The following is an 18,536-nucleotide window of genomic DNA, read 5'->3' as shown; positions in this document are numbered from 1 at the left end:
CCATCCTTAGGTAGGAGGGTGGAAAAGACAATAAGGGAGCAGGTTACGAAACACAGAGGGTGGGAACAAGAAAACTGGAGGGGAAAAAAGAAACCTAACCACATTTCAAAGCATTGTGCCTGTGGGGAAAGAAGGGAGGTCCCACAAGGGCTCAAGTTCAGCTTTACATTTGGTCCAAATTTTGTTTTCCTAAAACAAAAGGAAAACCCTTTAAGAGAAGCTAGGCCAAGAAGACTTTCTGCCTAAGCCTGTTTAGAGAAGGGTCATGTTTATTAAAATATAGGCAAAAAAAAATAATTAAGTTTGGCACTCATCTGGCCATGCGGCGAGTGCAGCTCCAGAGCAGCTGTGCCAGTCCCAGGGTGAGCCCTGGTGTCTGTTCTGCTGCCTAGGGCCTCAGCTTGGCCATGGTGGAGCGGAGCTGGAGCGTCCCCTCTGCCCATGAGCCTGGGTACTGCCGCATCTTCTGCCACAGGTTCAGCTCCTCACCCGTGGAGTCCATCCAGTCCACGGCCTGCCCGTTGCTCATGCCTTGGAGAAAAGAGATGGGCGCAAGTTACAGCCTGTCTCTGCACTGGAGCAGCACCTCTGCAGCAGAGAGGCGGCTCCAGGCAAAAGCACTTGCCCAGGGGTTTGGGAGCCACATGGGGCCTCTCCCACCACAACAGCAGCCTTCCTCAGCCCCTCACCCCCAGAGCTCCTCACCATTGCCCACACCCAGGCGAACACCTCCAAGGAAGTCATTGCTGGACAGAGGCTCTCGGTCCCAGACAGTCAGCTCCAGGCAGATGTGCTGCAGGTCCTCAGGGTTGATGCCATTATAGACAAAGGTATGGTTGTAATGAGGATTCAGGGTCTTCTTCACCACGGGCGTCTTCCTCTTGGAGGCCTTGTTTTTATGTGGCAGGAGATAGCTGGGGGAAGCATTCTCACTGGAGTTAGCAATACACATGCAGCTAACTTCTCCCTTGGAAGCCAAGGCAGCTTGATCTGATGTCTGCCTTGGATCCCACCTCCCCCCACTGGGCCTGAGAAGATGGGACATGATGGTTTGGAAGGAACTGGGTGTCTTCACCTCCTGAAAAGCAGCCCAGGGGGCTGCAAGTAGTCTGCACACAGGAAACACCAAGGACCAATTGCCCTCACACCAGCACTGTCTGAGTCACAGCTGCTTGGTGACCTCTGTGAAGATGACTTGAGGCCAGCTCCTTGAGCAGCCAGTCCTGGCTCCCAGCTCTGAGCCTGGGAGAAGGGCCAGGCCTGCAGAAAGAGAACAGCCACCTCCCCAGCTCAGGGGACCCCTCTGCACAGTCTCCAATCATGAGCAACGGGCCACAGCCCTCCTGGTCCCTGAGCAGCTCCTCTCAGCTGGCCAAAACCCAGTGTGTTTGTTACCAAGAATTCATCACTACTAAGAGAGGAGCAGACAGATGGGCAGGGGGTACAAATGCAACATACTTCCCTCCCCCAGATCTCCACTCTGGTTCAGGATGTGCTCTAGGCTGCAGGCAGGGAACATAAATTTTTCACTTGCATCCCCCTCAAATACCTTCACTCACCCCTTCACAAAGCTGTCTGATGTGCCCCCTGATTTGGCAGCTGTGAGGTTCTTGGCTTCTTTGATCCAGACCTGGAGCTCACCACCTTCTCCTGCTTTGCCTGAGAAAATCCAGAAGAAAACATGACAAGATTTAATCAATTTTCACTACTGGGAATTTCCAGCATGGCTGTAGAGGGCACTACATAACCCCAGCCTACATAGAGCTGTTGGAGCTCCAGCACTCACCCTTTCTGCCATTTCCAGCCCCGGGGTGCTTGGAAGATGGGATGTACTTCATGGAGACCACCAGCTCCCCTTTATACTGGGGGAGGCCAGCAGCATCCACCCCAGTCTGCAAAGAGGCAATGGCTGGTTTAGTGCAGCACTGCTGGGGCAGCCAGAGCAGACACAGTGACAGCTGGGTCAACATGCAGCCACTCCCCACACTTGGCCCAAAGGTCTGGTTTCTGCCTGAGATAGCTCAGCCAGCACAACTGCCCACAGAAGCTTCTTTGGAATGGTACTTTGCCTTAACCACATTTCTTAGGAAATTCTGTTTAGCTCAGCACCTGCAGGCTTGGGCCCCAAGCAATGCAAAAGGCTGAGTCTGCAGCAGGAGCTCGTAGAGAGAACCAGACTCCCAAATAAATCCACAACAGAAGCATCTGCTGTTGCCATCCAGCTGCACAACATCCTCTCACTGCACTGTTCTGCAGCCCACGACAGGATGTCAAGTCCAATTTCCCCTATTTGTTTCCCTGAAGTTGGCTCCCATTCTTGCTTATTGGGGGAGGGAGACTGGAAGAGCTGCAGTCTTGGAGTAATCGAGCACACAGAAAGAGAATACCTGACTGGGCAGGGACACGTCCCACTGCATCACATAGGGGATACGCTGAGAAAAAGGGAAGCTACCCAATCTAGGCACAGGACTTATTCGGGCACAAGACTTGCAGCAGCTCCATCAAGACCCCTGTGCCCCATGCAGGCAGAGGCAGCGGGTCAGTACCTTGCCGTGCAGCAGCAGGAACTCCTCCAGCTGGCTGCTGAAGTTCCAGGAATCCATGGGGATCTCCGCCTCCCCCAGGAATGTGTTGCGGCCAAAGCGATCGTGGTGCCAGACCGAGAACTGCAGTGTCCTCGCGAGCAGGAGGGATTTATTAATCTCATACTAACAAGAGAGGCAGGGAAAAGATTGGTAAGCCAGCAGACTGCTGAGCTCAATGCTGCTGGGAGCATGTGCTGTGCAGGTGGAACCAACCTCAGAGTGCACCCAGGGCTCACGGCACACAGCCACCCCACTCCTTCCCACCACAAGGGAAGCGGTGCCAGCCTGGTGAGCCTCAGGTGGTTGGAGCACAAGAGCTCAACAAACTGACACACTGAGGCTCCTGTGGCAAACTGAGCCACAGGAGCCTGGAAACCAGAGTGCACTTTCCAGTTCCCCACTTCCCTCCCATCACAGGGGATGGTGCAGCAGGACTCAGAACAGAGACCAGCGCTCTCCACTGTCCTGTGCCAGCCGCAGCAGGGACAGCAGCATGAAAGGCAGTGCAGAGTGCTCCTACTGCTAGGGCCAGCCCTGCCTTATCTCTGCCTGCACAGCCCTGCTGCCCTGCAGCCCATACAGCCCTGGCGCTAAGGAGCTTTCTCCAAGGGAAATAAGCAACCTCAGTTCAGCAGAAGGGGGTGGCATAAGATACAGGAACACGGGCTGCGTGGCATACAGGGATGTGACAACAGTGATAGCAGAGCAGTGACCCAGCCTGGAGCTGTTTTATTCCAGCTTTCAGGGCAAAGTATCTAAATGTGCATCCAGCTCAGGGTTTGGAGCCCATTTCCCCAGGCAGGGAGGGGAAGGCAGAACCCAGCAGGGCAGCTCAGCTCGTTGTGCTGCAGCCTCAGGCAGAGGGAAGCTGGCTGTCCTGGCCCATCCCTGCTCACCTTCAGTAGCTCGTTGTACAGCGGGTTTACGGTGTTGCGCTTGATGGTTGTCTTGCGCTTCCCTTGCCGGGATTTGTCAGGGAGGAGGTAAGTCTTCACATACCTGAACGGAGGAACAGGCTCAAGCCCCCATGGACAACTCCAGACCTCCCACTCTACCAAGACCCCTGCTTACAGCTCCCACCTCTCTCGATGCCACCAACCTGTCCCTCCCTACTTTCTGCCACCATTTCCCTCCCAGCACTCACGGGTTGGAGCGCTTCTTGGTCTCGTCCCCGTAGGCCAGCTGCCGGCACTCCTTCACATGGATGAACAATGTCTGTGTCTTCTGCTCGTAGCTCAGGGAGAAGGAGATTCCTCCAGTGACTGCGATGTTCCCGAAATCACCAGCCTCGCTGTAGATGCTGACCATGCTCCCCAGTGTGCTCTGCAAAGCACGGCCGGGCTGAGCTGGGCAGTGTCACCATCCAGGTGGTCCTCAGCAAGGCTGTTCCCAATCCCTCTTAAGCCAGCCCTGCCTGGCTTGGGATGGTCACCAGGTGCCCCCATTAACACACAGGCTCACTTGACAACAGCTTGGCCTCTGGTTTTTAATCCCATTCCAAGGGATGAAGCTGCCATCCCATCATGGCCCTTCTCCATGATTTTTGTAGCACGGCTAAGCCTCAGGACTCACCGAGGAGGTGCCACTACGCATGCTGACCCGCGCCACCCGCTGTCGATGGATCTCCACCAGGTTGTCAATGTCCTCCTCCTCCTCATCCTGCAATCAGAGAGAAACAGCTCACATGGGGAGTGTGGGGAAGCACAGACACAGCCAGCTCCAGCACCACCAAAGGTCTCACCAGCTCTGTGGCGAGGCCGGGCACTGACTTGCTCCTGTCTCCCATAGAGCTGCTTTCACCCACAAATTCCTCTGGGCGCAGGTCGATCACTGACTTGGTGTAGTCTGCACAGGAGTTTGTGGGATTAGCAGAGCACTGCTGCTCCATCACAGCACAGCAAGGACCAGCTGCATGCCAGGAAGCCCAACCTCTCACCTGCGGGTCTCACCACCCTCCGGGGGTTCTTCTTGAAGATGGCTTCATGATCATTCACCAACGTGCTGCTTCGGCTGCCTGTGGGAGTCTCCTAGGGAAGAGAAGCCCCATTCAGAGCAGAGCAGACGGGACTCCAAGTACCCAGCCCCAGCTGGGCAGCAGAACGCACCCGTCCGTTGGTGACAGAAAGCACATTTTTGGAGGGCAGAGGGAGTGTCAGGCTGGCTGCCACGGGTCCTGCTGGTCCAGCAATCTGCTTTCCCTCTTTGATAGTGGTGGCTTTATCCAGAGAGTTCCTTCTGCAGAGGATACAGAAAAAGCTCTGTCTCAGACCAGCACTTCAGCCAAAAGCAGCAGGGCCAGGAAACCAGGCTTTAGCTGGGAGCTGTTGCTGCTGTGAGCTCCAAGGAGCCACATGAGCAAGCCTGGAGCAGAGGACCTGCCTGCCCAGCCTGAGGTTTCAGCCTGGAGAGGAGAGCCAGCATCTCCCTCATTAGAACCATGGCAGCAAACAGATGCAACCAGCCTCTGGCAGAAGCCCTCGCTCTCTGCCAGGCCAGCACTGCAATGACAATGTGCCTCAGTCTTCCCTACCTGCCCCCCCCAGTACCAGGAGCAGGTCTGTAGCCATCCAGGCTCATGTTTTCCATGGACTCTGTGTCACTTTTGCCTTCCCGAGGGTCAGAGGCATCAGGAAACAAACTGCAGACAAACAAAACCACAAGCATGTCCTGCTTGGCAAGGAGGCCAGCAGTCAGAGCAGGACGGCAGCCTCTCTCCCATCTACTGCACCCAAATGGGCTATCGGTGACTCCCTCTCCAAACAAGGTTCCTCCTCACCTGAGCACTTTCTGGGGCTCCTGGGGGCTCTTCTGCCGGGCTGCAGAGGAGCCCTTGGGGTCACCAAGCTGTGCTTTCTGCAGGAGTGTCTGTCCCACTGTCTCCCTTTTGCTCGCTGAAAGCAGAGAGGACTCAGGAGGGGCACAGTCCAGCTGGAAAGCTCACAGCAGAGCCCAGGGAAAGCTGAAGCACCCCGGAGGGTCACAACCACCTCACTCCAGGCTGCAGAAGGAGACATGGCTCCAGCACCTCCTGACCTACCCTACCTGCAGACCTGTGCCGCAGAGACAGGCGCACCATGTCACTGCCCAGCCTGTTAGCAAAGCGGTTGACCCTCTGGTCGTAGAACCAGTCCCCTGTTGTCTTCTTCAGCTCCCTGTGGGGCAGAGGGGCAGTGAGAAACCATTCCCTTTAGCTGCCCATGGTACTGCAAGCCAGGTCAAGAGGAGCATAGACAGAAGTGGCTGAGCAGAGACTGCCCTGGACAGACAATGGGTTAATGTCAATATGGAATAAGAGGAGGGCTTTGCAGGACAGGTGAGGCCAAGGAGAGGAAAGAAACCTGGGCTGCGTGAAACACAGGCTGAAGTCACATAATGGGGAGACAGGAGCAGGGTGGGTACAAAGGACACCCCAGAGCAGGGCATGGCCCTGCTCTTCATCACCCAACCAGGAGCACTCACCTTGACAGCGGCCCCCAGGCTGAGAACCTAGGGCTGGACCACAAGGCTGGCTGTGGGGCATTGGGCTGGGGTGAGCAGAAGGAGAAAGGGGACAGAGGAGCACACAGAAGACCCATGCCGCTCATCCCCAAGCCCCGTGTACTCACGCCTCCTTGCTGCAGACTTTGCAGCGCCAGGAGCTGTTGGGGCCGTAGGAGCGGCAGTCCCGGCACACCAAGTGGTTGCAGCCCCGGCAGGTGTTGGCCTTGGGGCTGATGCGGCCCAAGCTCTGCTGGCAGCGGGCACAGGTCCGCTCGCTGTAGCGCTGGCTGCTCCGCTTGGCTCCTTTGCGCCGGATCTCCAGCAGTTCATTCTTCAGGCGCCTGCATGGAGCCCAACAGTGGGAGTGGTCAGAGCCTGAGTACCAAGTAGAGCTCCCGGCCGGCCTCAGCCTCTGAGCAAACCCCAACCACACCTGATTCTCCTCTCCTCTGCTTTACGGAGCTCCTCATCGCGCTGCAGGACCTGCAGGATCAAATCCTTCTCGACATCCGACAGGAAGGACAGATCCACAGCCTCCGACATCACCCTGACCCCCAGCAGCCGGATGCGTCTGTACTGGAGGCAAGCAAAGCCCATGGCGGGGTTACAGCTCTGCACCGCTCCCTGCTCAGACCCATGCAGGGCTCACTGCCATCCCCACACCACACTGCGGTCCCCAGGACAGCTCAGAGCCTCATCCTGTGCCTCCAACACGCACTGCATTCTGCTCAGCACGGCTACACTCCCATTCCTACTCCCAGCCTCCTGTCAGCCCTGCACAAGGTACAGCTCTCTGTGTTTTTCCAGCAACCAGCCAGGCACCTGTATCAGCTGGGTTGTGAAAGCACAGGGACGGTGGCTGCAGAAGTGGGAGCTGGCCCCAAAGATGGCAACCTCCAGCCCCATCCAGACAGCAGGCAGAAGTGAGCTCCCCCAGGCTCGCAGCCCGTATGTAGGGCAGAGCAGGGCAGGGCACCTCGTGCTCCCAGCTCACCTCCCAGCGCCACAGGCCGGCGGCACCGGTTCTGCTGGTCTGCAGGCAGCCGGCACCACCCGGCACCGGGACGGCTGTGCCGTGCAGCCCGCGGCCCTTCGGCCAAGGGACTTCGGCTGCTTTCCTGGGCTTCCGCAGCGGAAAACCTCCGCTCCTGACCTCGCCGAGGAGGGCCCTTCCTGTCTGCGGAGCCGCCGCACCGCTGCTGCAGCCGCGGGGCCGCTGCCAGGGCACGGGGAAGGGGTCAGCGGGAGGAGGGCTCCCAGGGATCTACAGCCTTCGTACGGGAGGGAATTCAGGGGCGTGAGCGCGGAGCAAGAGGACTCGGTGCCGACGCAGACAGCGCTGTCACACTGTCAATACAGCTGCCCGGCTCGTGCACAGAGCTGCGCGACTCCCCGCCCGCCGCCGCCTCCCCGGGACGCGCACCGTCCGGTTCCGCTGGCCAACCCCGTGTTTGCGTTTCCAGTGGGTCCGAGTGCCTTCACGGCACTACCTGGGAAAGCCACGGAGTCGAGGTAGAGCCATGACAACTGCCGCGCACGGCCGAACAAATCGGAGGGGTGCGAGCTCGGAACTGCCAGACACACGGACACGGGCGCAGTTCCACCGCCCGCACAGCGCAGTACGGCACGGCCGGAGCCCCCCATGCCATGCCATACCTACCGGGGCCCGCTCCCAAGTCCCGGACGTCCAGACCCGTAGCTGCGATCCCCCCCTCGGTCGCAGCGCAAACCCTCCGCCCCGATACCTGCAGCGACTCCGACTCCGCGCGTCCCAAAGGCTCCGCGCCCGACGCACCTGCGCGGCCCCGCCCGGCCCCATGGGGCGGCCCCACGGCCAGGAGCGGACTCGCGGTTCGCTTTCGCCGGCCACGGCCTCGCTCCGTTCCCTCCTACCGCCTCCTCAGCCCTCGCGGCGGCACGCCCCGGTTCTATTGACACACGGATTTATGAGGCCGTCCGCAAACAGCCGCCCCGGCCCCGGACGCAGCCGTGCCCGGAGCTCCGGGGTGCCCTCCGCAGCCCTATCGGGGTAAGCGGCTCCTCCCTGAGAGCACACAGGAGCTGCCACGGAGCCCATCGGCGCCTGCACTGCTGGGAACCGACGGGCAGGCTCCAGGAGAGAGGATGAAGAATGTTGCTTTGCTCTTTTCTACGTTGCTCAGCCCGTCCCAGTCCGTGGTACCGTGCCTCCTCTGAGCTGTCAGTTATGATTGCATTTTCACTAGACACCGGCTAGGGAGATGGGAAACACCTTTATTTCTGGGAGGGAAAGAAAAAAAAAAAAAGGGAAGAGGAATGAATGAAGCAGAACAGATCTGCTTTCAGCATTAAAAGAAAAAAAAAGAAAAAACAAAACAAACAAAACAAACAAACAAAAAAAAAAACACAACAAAAACCCACCTAATAGAGCATGCACCTGACACACCAAAACAAAGCCCAGCACAAACGCTGAGGTTTATTTGGCCCTGCAGCTCTTCCATGTGAAAATGGGGTTGAAAGTGCCAGCACACATCCAAGGCAGTGCGATGTCCCTGCACTGGGCGGCAGTAGGCAGAGCTGGGGTGGGACTATGGGCATCCTCAGCCCCATCCTCTGCCATCACATGGTCCCTGTGCAGCTCAGCTGAGCACAGCTCTCCTTGCACAGCAGCCCTGGGCAAGGTGCAGGGATGGCAGGGGCCCGGCTTGCTGCTGGACACTGCTGCCACCTGGGACCACGGGATGTAAACCACATCCAGATGGCAAAATTCAGACCTGGAGCCATGCTGGGGCCCCGTGGCCAGCTAGGCAGGCGGCGTTGGGCGGCATTCAAGGTCCAGCACAACGTGATGCACATGGGGTGCGTAGGATTTCACTGCCTCAATGTGCAGGATGCTGGTCTGCCATGGCTGGCTGTGCAGCTCAGTCAGCAGCTCCCGGATCCGTGCAGCAGCTGCTTCAGCCCAGCTCCGCCACTCAGGCCTGACTCTGGCTGTCAGCTCTTCCCGCCCACTGCTCTCCGTCTCCTCGGAGCCCCGGTGTTCTTCATCCTCCTGCTGAGAGCTGGATTCCTCTGGGAGTCTCTGCTCATCCTTCAGAACAGGAGGCACGGGGCGAGCCTCTACATTGTGGTGGATGTGCAGAACCCCTCCCGTGCCCTTCTTCAGGACGCGGCAGGCCACGGGCCAGCCCTCCTCAGAGCTGGGGATCAGTCCCAGGTTCACCCGGTCAGCCACATCCCTCAGCTGCAGCTGGGAGGAGTAGAAGGATGGTGAACGGGGCCCACAGAAGGGCAGAGCCCCACGCCCGGGGTGCTGCCCACCTGCCTGCTGTCCCCAGCGTGGATCTGGCAGCGGTCCTGCACACCGTTCAGTGCCAGGTTCCTCCTCAGGGCCTCCAAGGCGTGTGGGTTCCACTCACAGGCATGGGCAAAGGCAGCAGCCGCGTGAACCAGGTATGGTAGTGTGAAGTACCCAATCCCTGGGGACAGAGGAGGTAGCAGAAAAGAGGGCACAGGGCAGGTACCCCCTGTGGTCTGTTCTCCTCCCCAGAGGCAGCTTAGGATGTGGGTAACCACCCTTAGCTCTATGCATCTGTTCTGCTTGGGGTAGAACTACCCAGGTATTGGGGAAATGCCTGCAAAATGGACTTCCATTTCTCTCTCATCCCATAAAACCAAAATTCATCTTCAAAAATGTTTACAGAGAAACTTATTTTATGGTCTGTCTTTACCTGTTAATTCTGCTATCCTGTTCTGCTCCCAGCCTATGTGGAAGTGTCAAGTCTGGTGTTTGTTTTAATTGATCAAGAGCAACTCTGTGAGTGCCGTTTTCTTTCTGTAGCACAAATAGGAAATGCTGATTTTCCTACATACAGAACAGAGCTCTCCACACACAGAAGCCTGATGCCATGTCCCCAGGCATTCATAGCAAAGGAGAAGACAGACCAGCTGTTTGCTTCAGTTAGCAATAGCTGGTTACAGAAGCACATCACACCCAATATACTCAGAACATTTTCAGAAACAACCTCCAGGTTCAAAAAGAGGACAAATCTTCCCACTGGATGCAGACGGTTCCTGTGAGCAGCACTAATTACAGAATAGTGCTCTGCAGAGCCTGAGCACAAGGTTGTCCCAAGCATCCAATGTGGTCCCAGGAGGGACAGCAGTGCTGATGACTTCCAGATGGGGCAGAAACTCTAAGACAGGTCCCAGACCATTTTTCCAACCCATTTCATTCCTCATGCAGAGTTAATACTGTTCCGCATCCATCTGGATGCCATCAGCACCTGCATCACTGCTCTCTACCTGCCCTGCAGAACTCTTCCACCACCCCCAAGGGCTATTACCTGCATAGAGATCCACCAGCACCTCCCCAGAGCACTGCATCGAGGCCACTCGCAGCTTCTCCGTGATATTACCCGGGGAGAACATACATTTTGTCACATCGAACGTGTACCTGGGAGACACCACCACTAAGAGCAGCTCCCTCTCCCAGCTTCAATGCCACGCTCCACATCACCGCTCCTCCTACCGAATGCCATTGTCCACATGTTCCACCCAGCTGTTGTGGCCCAGCAGCAGGGTGACACTGGGGGAGCGCATCTTGTCTGGCAACACCCGTCCTCGCTTGGCCAGGCGCTGTGCACCCAAAGCCGAGGCGACCGTCTCCCAGAGCACAGGGCCTGCAATGCAGCCATGCTGGGAGCACTGGGAGATGCCAGCAGCACCCCCATAGCAGCTCTGTGGGCAGCTCCACTCTGCTCACCCAGCTTCGCCCACAGCGCAGCACTGAAGCTGTCCTCACTCAGCAGAACCAAGTCTCCATGCCGCTGCCAGGTGCGGGGCACATCGCACTCCAGCTCTTCTGACCAGCTCTCTCCCAGTTTCAGCAGCAGCCGGCGCAGCTCACAGCGCAGCTTTTGGGCAGGCGGCTGCACGCTGGCGGCCTTTGAGGGGACAGGGTCCTGCGGGAGGGACACGGTGTGTGAGGCCACCAGCCTGAACCTGTGCTTGGGAGGCAATGCAGGGCTGTGCCCACCTGGATCCAGAGCAGCCGGCAGGACGGCCCCTGCAGCTCGTTGTCCTGCAGCCACTGCTCCGCTGCCTTCCCCTCCAGCACAGGCAGAGCCACGCTGCCCCCTGGCACCTTCTGCAGCCGGTACCGGATATCCAAGAGCTGGGCCTCTTCCAAACGCTGCCTGCAGGGCCAGGGCCGCCTTACGCATTCCTTCCCCCCCTGTAGCCTCCCCAGTCCCGCTGCAGCCAGAGCACAGTGTGGGGACACCTCAGGGAACCTCGGCTCCCTCCCAGCTCACCTCAAGTGCTGGGCAAAACGCGGCTCCGTGACCAGCGCGGGGATGGTGCCACCCCCAGAAGCCATTGCAGGGGACGAAGAGACACGGATGGCCAACAGGAACGTGGCACCTGCGTGTGGGATGTGGGAGTGCTGAGCTCGGAGGGGGCACAAGGGAGATGGGGCTGCGTGGGCATGGGGGTCATTCAGGGACAGGGGATTCAAGGGGAGGGAGCACCGAGGGATGGGGGGGCTCAGAATTGGGGGACGTTAAGGGATGGGGGGCGCCAATGGATGTGGCACCCAGGGGTGGAGGGCACCAAGGCACAGCGGACCCGGCGGATGATGTCTCAAGGCCCGGCCCTGCCCCGCACCGCACAGCCGCGACCCGGAGCCGCCCGGCAGCCCCGGGAAGATCTCGCTCCAGGCCGCTCCCGCACTCACATCCTCCAGCCCTACCGCACGAGCCGCCGTTTCCCTCCGGAACGTTTTCCGCTCGCGCTCCGCCGCCGCCACGTTCGGTGAGGGCGGAAGTGGGGGGGGACGCGGTGCCGCGCGGGACCGGAAGCGGCGCGCGGCGACCGGAAGCCGCGGGCAGCATGGCGGGGCTGTCGGTGCGCGACCCGGCCGTGGACCGCTCCCTGCGCTCGGTTTTCGGTGAGGGCCGCGCGGCGGGGGGCGGCAGCGGGCCGGGCTGCCCGAGTTGCGGCTCTGCGGCTTCCCGCCCTCCGCGCCGCGGGCTGAGCGCCGCCGTCTCTCTCCCGCAGTGGGGAACATCCCGTACGAGGCCACGGAGGAGCAGCTGAAGGACATTTTCTCCGAGGTCGGACCCGTGGTCAGCTTCAGGTGAGAGCGGTTCGGTCGTCCCCTCTGCTCCCCCTCCGTGCGCGGCGGAGCGGCCCTCAAACGGGCACAGGGGCGCGAGGCCTGGGCCCGCGTGGGGCCGGCAGCGCTGCCGTGTGCTGGGGGTGCGTGAGGGCCGTGCTCTGTGTTGAGAGCTGGGGATAGAGCCCGAGCATTGCGGCGTGAACGTGGGCGTGCTGTATCCACGGCCGGACCAGCTGCCTCGCTGCATCCTAACTGTGCTCTGTTGAGAGCCATGGGTGCAGAACAGGAGCACCGAGGAGTTCTGTGGGAATGTTTACTCACTCCCAGCTGCAGGCTGCCTTCAATGGTGATGGCTCTCCTCTTGCTGTGCAGGTTGGTGTATGACAGGGAGACAGGAAAACCAAAGGGATATGGCTTCTGTGAGTACCAGGACCAGGAGACGGCCCTCAGTGCCATGCGGAACCTGAACGGACGGGAGTTCAGTGGGAGGGCACTCCGTGTTGACAATGCAGCCAGTGAGAAGAACAAGGAGGAGCTGAAGAGTGAGTCTGAATTCTGTGCCAGAGAACACTGATGCTGTACTGGGCCTGGCCTTCTTGGCATTGCAGTACGTACCTGGCTGGCAGTGCTGGCCTGCTCCAAGTGACCCAGCAAACAGCTTTGCAGAGGGGATGTGGGCTGAGCTGGCTGTTTTCTTCTTCCAAATCTCCTTGCTTTTGCTGCCTCCCATTAATAGCATGGCATTACCCTTCTTATGAGCAGCCACTTCTAAACACCAGCTCACACTGCCTTCTGAGGTTGCGGCTTATATCTCAAACTCTGTTGCAGGCTTGGGCACAGGTGCTCCTATCATAGAGTCACCCTATGGGGACCCTGTCAATCCTGAGGATGCGCCTGAGTCCATCAGCCGTGCAGTGGCCAGTCTGCCACCTGAGCAGATGTTTGAACTGATGAAGCAGATGAAGGTGAGTGAAGAAGGGAGTTATGTTCCCTGCTCTGTGCATGAGCACCTTCTACCACAACTGCCTGTGCCCTGGTAGCCCAATATCATGCCTTGCTAGAGTGCTGATCTCTATGTGTATTCTCAGTTGTGTGTCCAGAACAGCCCTCAGGAAGCCAGGAACATGCTGCTGCAGAACCCACAGCTGGCTTATGCCCTGCTACAGGCCCAGGTGGTAATGAGGATCGTCGATCCGGAGATTGCACTGGTTTGTCCCTCTGTCTTGATTGGGGCTAGTAGGATGTTGGCAGCAACCTGTTGTGAAGTGGAGAGTGGAAGATAACTCCTTTCTCCTTCTTCTGCTTCTAGAAAATCCTGCATCGTCAGACCAGCGTTCCTCCTCTGATCCCAGGAAACCAGCAGGCTGTGCCAGGACCAGGACCTGGGCCAGGGCCTAATGCCCAGATGAACCCACAGAATACTCCATCATCCCAGCCACAACCCATAGTAAGAGCCATTGGGGCACATGTACCATGTTGGGGAGCGGTGGCATTACCAGCCCAGGTTTCCCAGCTGGGCTGACAGGCTTTGCTGAGGCCTGGTTTCTTTTCTGGACAGGGTGGCATGCATGTAAATGGCGCTCCCCCTCTGATGCAGCCACCTATGCAGGGAGGAGTGCCAGCCCCAGGACAGATGGCAGCCGCTGTGCAGGGCCCTGGCCCTGGCCCCATGGCTCCAGGAGGTGAGTGTGTGGGTTTTGACTGAGCGGTGTCCAGGCCCTGGGCATGTGGGTCCTGCAGACAGCCCCACTGTATCTTCCCATAACCATAGGGCTGGGCCTCATGAGGACACTTGTACTCCATGCAGTGGTTGTGACTGCTGTCAGTGGCAGTTCAGAAAGTTGGCTTATCTCCATGGGCAACCAACAGCAAGAAAATAAATCTCCAGATGTTGCCCCAGGAGCTGGGAGAGGGTAGTTATTTGGGTCCAAAGGAGTGAGTTGATTGCATAGGAACAACAACAAATGTGTCTTATCTCTGCTGTTTCCCCATCAGGTGGATTGCAGCCGCAGGTCGGCATGCCTGGAGGAGGGCCTGTGCCATTGGAGCGCGGACAAGGTACATCAGAGGTTAAGTTTATGCCACGTATCATGTGAACCTTGCTCCAGCAGGGGCCCAGGCTACAGGTTCTGAACAATGTTGCACAGCGAGAGCTTCTGCTTGCTATGTGCAGCCTTGTTGCTGCTGCATCTGGAGACGTGGCAGCTCCTATAGCACTGGGCCATGCCTGAGTTTGTTCGCTTAGGTGCAAGGCTGTGGTAACAGCTCTCCTGCGTCCAGGATTCCAGCCTAGGAACGAGTTTGCTTCCAGCTTGTTCTACACTGTTTTGTGCAGATGCATCCTGGAAGCCAGGAGAGCTGCCATTTCACTGGGCAGGATGTGCCTGTGTTTTCTATCTCTCTATGAGCCCGTGTCTGTCCCTATGCTTGTGCGGGCAGGCAGAGCTTGCTCTTCTCCAGTCCCTGCCCTGCTTCATTGCTGCCTGGATGCTGGGAAGCAGCTATACTGCTGCAGTGTCTGCCTGTGTTTCCCTGTGCTTTCTGTGCCGTGCCCAGCAGAGGGAGCTGGGTCTTTGCTTTTGCTTGTGATAGTGAGTACGAGGCTTGGCAGGGAGTTCTGCAACGGGCAGTTGCTTGGCCCTCACTCCCTCTGCAGGCACGGTCTGTACAGCCCAGCCCTGGAGCTGGATTCCTTGCCATTCAGCACTGAGTGGCTGCCCCGTGCTTAGGGCAACCAAAGTGAGGCATTCCTGTTCTTCCAGTAGTAAGACAAGCAGGGCTCTGACATCTCCGTCGCCTAGATTTGTATCTCAGGTCTTGTGTCAGCAGAGTGGCAAACCTGTTCTGAATTCCTCCAGTCTTAAGTGTCTTAAAGGCAGCTGATTGTCATTATTCTCAGAGTGAACACCATCGTCCCAAGAACAATCCTGCAGTTCTTGGCAGTTTCACTGATACCCAAAAGGTTTTGAAGAGCAGACAGAAAACCAGTGCTGGGGAGTGCCCAAGGCAGCTGCAGGCAGGGGCAGGAGCTGACTTGTTGTGGGCCGCCAATTTCTGCCAATTCTCTTGGCAGAACTTCCTGTGGCAAGGTTCACTCCACTCCCTGCGTGTTCACAAAGTGAGAAAAGAAAGGGCTGTGCCCAGCCTGGCGCTTTGTGCCAAGCTGCCTTCTATACCTGTGGTGGCAGATGTGCTGTTGGTGGAAGTTGCTGATACAGCCAGACTGGCAGCAGGCAGCATCTTCTCAACAGGTGTCCTGGGGGATGCCAGGGAGCAGAGGTGATTCTACAGGCCAAGACAGCACCATCCCCAGGGCTGCGTGCATGTGTGCATACACTATTTACGTGTCTGCTCTTCTCCCTCTTTTCCTGCTGCTTGCCCAGGGACCCTGCAGCTCTCGCCCGTGGGACCTGCCAGGCCTGCGTCTATCGAACGCGTTCAAGGTATCGCGGCGCTTGCCTGCTCCAGGCTGTCTTGGAGCTCGTTGTGCAGTTTGTGGAGAGCAGCTGTCACCACACTGTGCTCAGGGCTGGGGACTGGCATCACTCCGTGTAGCCTGGCAGGGTTAGGAGGATGCAGGCGTTCCTCTGGGGGCAGGAGAAGAGAACAAGATAATGCCGTGCAGATTGTCGCCAGTGGAAATGAGTGCCTGTTTGCAGAGGGTCTTCAGTTAGGATCCAGCCCATTTCCCTGACAGGAGCTTTCCAGGTCTTGCTTTGCACCTGGTCTCACATTGGCCCATGCTCTTAGGATTGCCAACGGGCACCCACACTCTGAGCACCTGATGTTGTAAGAAGCCTGAGATAGAACCAGAGGGGGAAAGAGAATGATGTAGTGAGCATCCAGGGAAGGGGCTTCTGTGCTCTTTGGCCTTATCCAAGGGACTGCTCCCCCAGCAATCAGCACAGCCCACTTGCCTGTGTCGGGAAGCAGAGAGGCAGTGTATGTCCCAGCCCTGAGGGGGCTGGGGGACAGTCTCAGCGCAGCACTGGTTGTGCAGGTCCTCACAAGTTCTTGTATGTCTCCCTGGCAGTGCCCATGCCAGACCCGAGGGCCCCTATGCAGCGTGGACCTCTACCTGCTAGTGGCCCGCCGCCCCGAGGCCTTTTGGGAGATGCCCCGAATGACCCTCGTGGAGGGACCCTGCTCTCAGTCACTGGAGATGTGGAGCCCAGGTGAGGGGAGAGGGAAGGAGAGGAGCCCCTTGCACTGTTCCCTGCCCAGGGGTGATCTCACTAAGGACAGGGATGGCACGAGCCTTCCGGGAGTCACTGCTGCCTGGTTGGAGGCCTGTGTGCTGCCAGCCATGGGGACCTGTCCCCTTCTCCAGGGATGGGGCATCCCCAGGGTGCTATCAGCAGCCCTGTGACATGGGACTGACAGCATTCATCCCTGTGCAAGCCTTGCCAGCGGCCGGCTTTGGGGGCAATCCCAACGCTCTGCCCAGACTGTGCCAAGCCAGTGTCTGATTTACACTCTCTCGCTTTTTCTCCTCCTCCTGCTTTGCTCTCCTCATCTCTCTGCATCAGAGGTTACCTTGGGCCACCCCACCAAGGAGCCCCTATGCATCATATGCCTGGCCACGATAGTCGTGGCCCCCCTCATGAGATGAGGGGTGGACCCATGGGAGAACCCCGACCACTGATGGGAGAGCCGCGGGGGCCCTTGATGGATGCTCGAGGTGAGAGAGGGGGCATGAAATAACGGGTGGCTTAAAGCATGCAGACAGAGGGTCAGAGTGGAGCTCGCTGCCTCAACTCAAGACTTAAAAGGGGGGCTGGGCAGTGAAATGAACCTAAGGCATGAGGAACAGTCCCAAAGGGTAAGGGGCTTCTTCCAGGCATGTCTCCTTTTCCCCAGCCCTACATCTTCCTGGCATTTGCCAGCTTCCCAGCAGAGAAGGCAGTGGGCTCACTCCCGTAACCCCATGGCACTACTCCCTTCTACAGCTTGCCTTGTCATTCCTCTGCAGTTGGAAGAGATCCCCGAGGGCTGGAGCCGCGAGGATTGGAGCCACGAGGGCTGGAGCCCCGGGTGATGGAAGCGCGGGGCCTGGAGCCAAGGGGCATGGAGCCACGGGTCCTGGAGCCACGAGTGCTTGAAGCCAGGGCCATGGAGGCCAGGGTCATGGAGTCCCGAGGCCTGGAGCCTCGAGGGCCTGGTCCCAACCCACGTGGTCCAATGCCAGGTGGCATACAGGGTCCCGGACCACTTAATATGGGAGCCAGCGGTCCACAGGGGCCCCGCCAGGTACAGCTCTGTGTGGCTGACTGCACTGATGGTGTCTTGTGGGCAGAGCTGGGTGAGGGATATGCATGTGACTGCTGGAGGTGGAAGACCTCCTGCAAAGTAGTGTATCCTGGAAGTACAAAGCCTGCTTTATGTTCCCGTGTCTGTATGGCTGAGTCCAGGAACCCCTCAGTCCTTATCCCCTCTCTTGTACCCATAGGTTCCTAACATGCCAGGGGCTGGCATGCAAGGAGGTGGCATTCCTGGGGCAGGGGTCCAGGGAGCTGGTCAGCCTGGAGGCTTTAGTCCTGGACAGAGCCAGGTCACCCCCCAGGATCATGAGAAGGTGAGTGGACAGGTGGGAAGGGGTTAGACAATGGGAGTAGTGCTTTCTGTGTGCCTTACCGTGGCACAAGACAACCATGCTTCAGAGAACTTGTTTTCTTTTCTGTTGCATTTGAAGCAGGAGGTTATTCTACCCTGCTCTGCTCAGAGCTTGGGCAGCTCCGTGGTCCTGCTGCAGAGGAAACTTAATCCATCCAGCACCTTTTTCTTGGCTGTGGTAACCCATGGCTATGCTGGCAGAGAGCAATTCTGACTCTCCCTTCTCTCCTCAGGCGGCCCTGATCATGCAGGTTCTGCAGCTGACAGCAGACCAGATCGCCATGCTGCCCCCAGAGCAACGGCAAAGCATCCTTATTCTAAAGGAGCAAATCCAGAAATCCACAGGGGCACCCTGACAGGTGATGTCCTTAAGCCTGTACTTGCTCCCCTGCAGTGAATCAGAGTGCTGTTCAGTGCAGGTTGGCCCTGCTTTTCTTCTCTATGCTCACTTCCTTCCCCTTCTCACAGGCCTGGCAGGTGTGTGTTGGGTAGAGAAGGTGCTCCATGGCAGCCAATTCCTGTTGTTTGAGTTGATGCTGCGTTTAGGGAGAGGTTTCTCCTTGCCACCCAAGGTTTTCCCTCCCAATTCATTCCTTTTTCTGTGTGTATATTTTATGATGTTTGAAATAAAATGGGAGGAGGATTTGAGTAAAGCTGTGTCTCAGATTGCCTTGTATGGTCCCTCATAGGCAGGAGGACTGCTGGGAACAGCCTGGCCTATCTCTGTCCTAGGCTGAATCTCTCAGGTTCTTCACCAT

At 58.1% G+C, this 18,536-nt stretch overlaps 3 protein-coding genes across 12 annotated transcripts; 1 reads left to right on the top strand and 2 right to left on the bottom strand.

Moving 5' to 3' along the window:
- Positions 1 to 251: 251 nt before the first annotated feature.
- Positions 252 to 8,187, bottom strand: SYTL4 (synaptotagmin like 4). 5 transcript variants are annotated; one of them, XM_010715230.4, is made up of 17 exons: positions 7,726 to 8,187; positions 6,499 to 6,641; positions 6,191 to 6,406; positions 5,628 to 5,737; positions 5,362 to 5,476; positions 5,116 to 5,223; positions 4,691 to 4,820; positions 4,522 to 4,612; positions 4,327 to 4,430; positions 4,158 to 4,244; positions 3,730 to 3,908; positions 3,482 to 3,584; positions 2,547 to 2,708; positions 1,787 to 1,892; positions 1,560 to 1,659; positions 706 to 914; positions 252 to 531 (listed from the first exon to the last, which is right to left on the bottom strand). In XM_010715230.4, exons 1-17 carry the CDS (start codon positions 7,882 to 7,884, stop codon positions 389 to 391), a joined length of 2,265 nt encoding a protein of 754 aa, XP_010713532.2. In that variant the 5' UTR covers positions 7,885 to 8,187; the 3' UTR covers positions 252 to 388. The 5 variants fall into 5 exon arrangements, with proteins under 5 accessions (XP_010713532.2, XP_085087032.1, XP_085087031.1 ...); XM_085230906.1 differs by having other exon boundaries at positions 7,811 to 8,187; XM_085230905.1 differs by having other exon boundaries at positions 7,861 to 8,187.
- Positions 8,188 to 8,465: 278 nt separating this feature from the next.
- On the bottom strand, positions 8,466 to 11,907 carry TYW2 (tRNA wybutosine-synthesizing protein 2). Of its 2 annotated transcripts, none has more exons than XM_085230916.1 (8): positions 11,797 to 11,907; positions 11,360 to 11,468; positions 11,083 to 11,242; positions 10,810 to 11,008; positions 10,576 to 10,726; positions 10,391 to 10,500; positions 9,366 to 9,523; positions 8,466 to 9,294 (listed from the first exon to the last, which is right to left on the bottom strand). In XM_085230916.1, the coding sequence occupies exons 2-8, from the start codon at positions 11,422 to 11,424 to the stop codon at positions 8,848 to 8,850; spliced, it is 1,290 nt and encodes a 429-aa protein (XP_085087042.1). In that variant the 5' UTR covers positions 11,425 to 11,468; positions 11,797 to 11,907; the 3' UTR covers positions 8,466 to 8,847. The 2 variants fall into 2 exon arrangements, with proteins under 2 accessions (XP_085087042.1, XP_085087040.1); XM_085230914.1 differs by having other exon boundaries at positions 11,782 to 11,904.
- Positions 11,867 to 18,431, top strand: CSTF2 (cleavage stimulation factor subunit 2). 5 transcript variants are annotated; one of them, XM_085230910.1, is made up of 15 exons: positions 11,867 to 11,994; positions 12,105 to 12,183; positions 12,538 to 12,707; positions 12,994 to 13,130; positions 13,254 to 13,373; positions 13,475 to 13,612; positions 13,724 to 13,847; positions 14,161 to 14,223; positions 15,549 to 15,608; positions 16,199 to 16,340; positions 16,695 to 16,846; positions 17,138 to 17,415; positions 17,615 to 17,740; positions 18,012 to 18,137; positions 18,247 to 18,431. In XM_085230910.1, exons 1-14 carry the CDS (start codon positions 11,937 to 11,939, stop codon positions 18,132 to 18,134), a joined length of 1,770 nt encoding a protein of 589 aa, XP_085087036.1. In that variant the 5' UTR covers positions 11,867 to 11,936; the 3' UTR covers positions 18,135 to 18,137; positions 18,247 to 18,431. The 5 variants fall into 5 exon arrangements, with proteins under 5 accessions (XP_085087036.1, XP_085087035.1, XP_085087037.1 ...); XM_085230909.1 differs by having other exon boundaries at positions 18,012 to 18,431; XM_085230911.1 differs by lacking the exon at positions 15,549 to 15,608 and having other exon boundaries at positions 18,012 to 18,431.
- The last annotated feature ends 105 nt before the right edge of the window (positions 18,432 to 18,536 follow it).

The sequence above is a fragment of the Meleagris gallopavo genome, chromosome 9 (assembly GCF_905368555.1).
Source record: "Meleagris gallopavo chromosome 9, MGAL_WU_HG_1.1, whole genome shotgun sequence".
NCBI classification, from domain to species: Eukaryota; Metazoa; Chordata; class Aves; order Galliformes; family Phasianidae; genus Meleagris; species Meleagris gallopavo.
The sequence above is the reverse complement of the archived record's forward strand: the minus strand, read 5'-3'. Positions and strand labels throughout refer to the sequence as shown.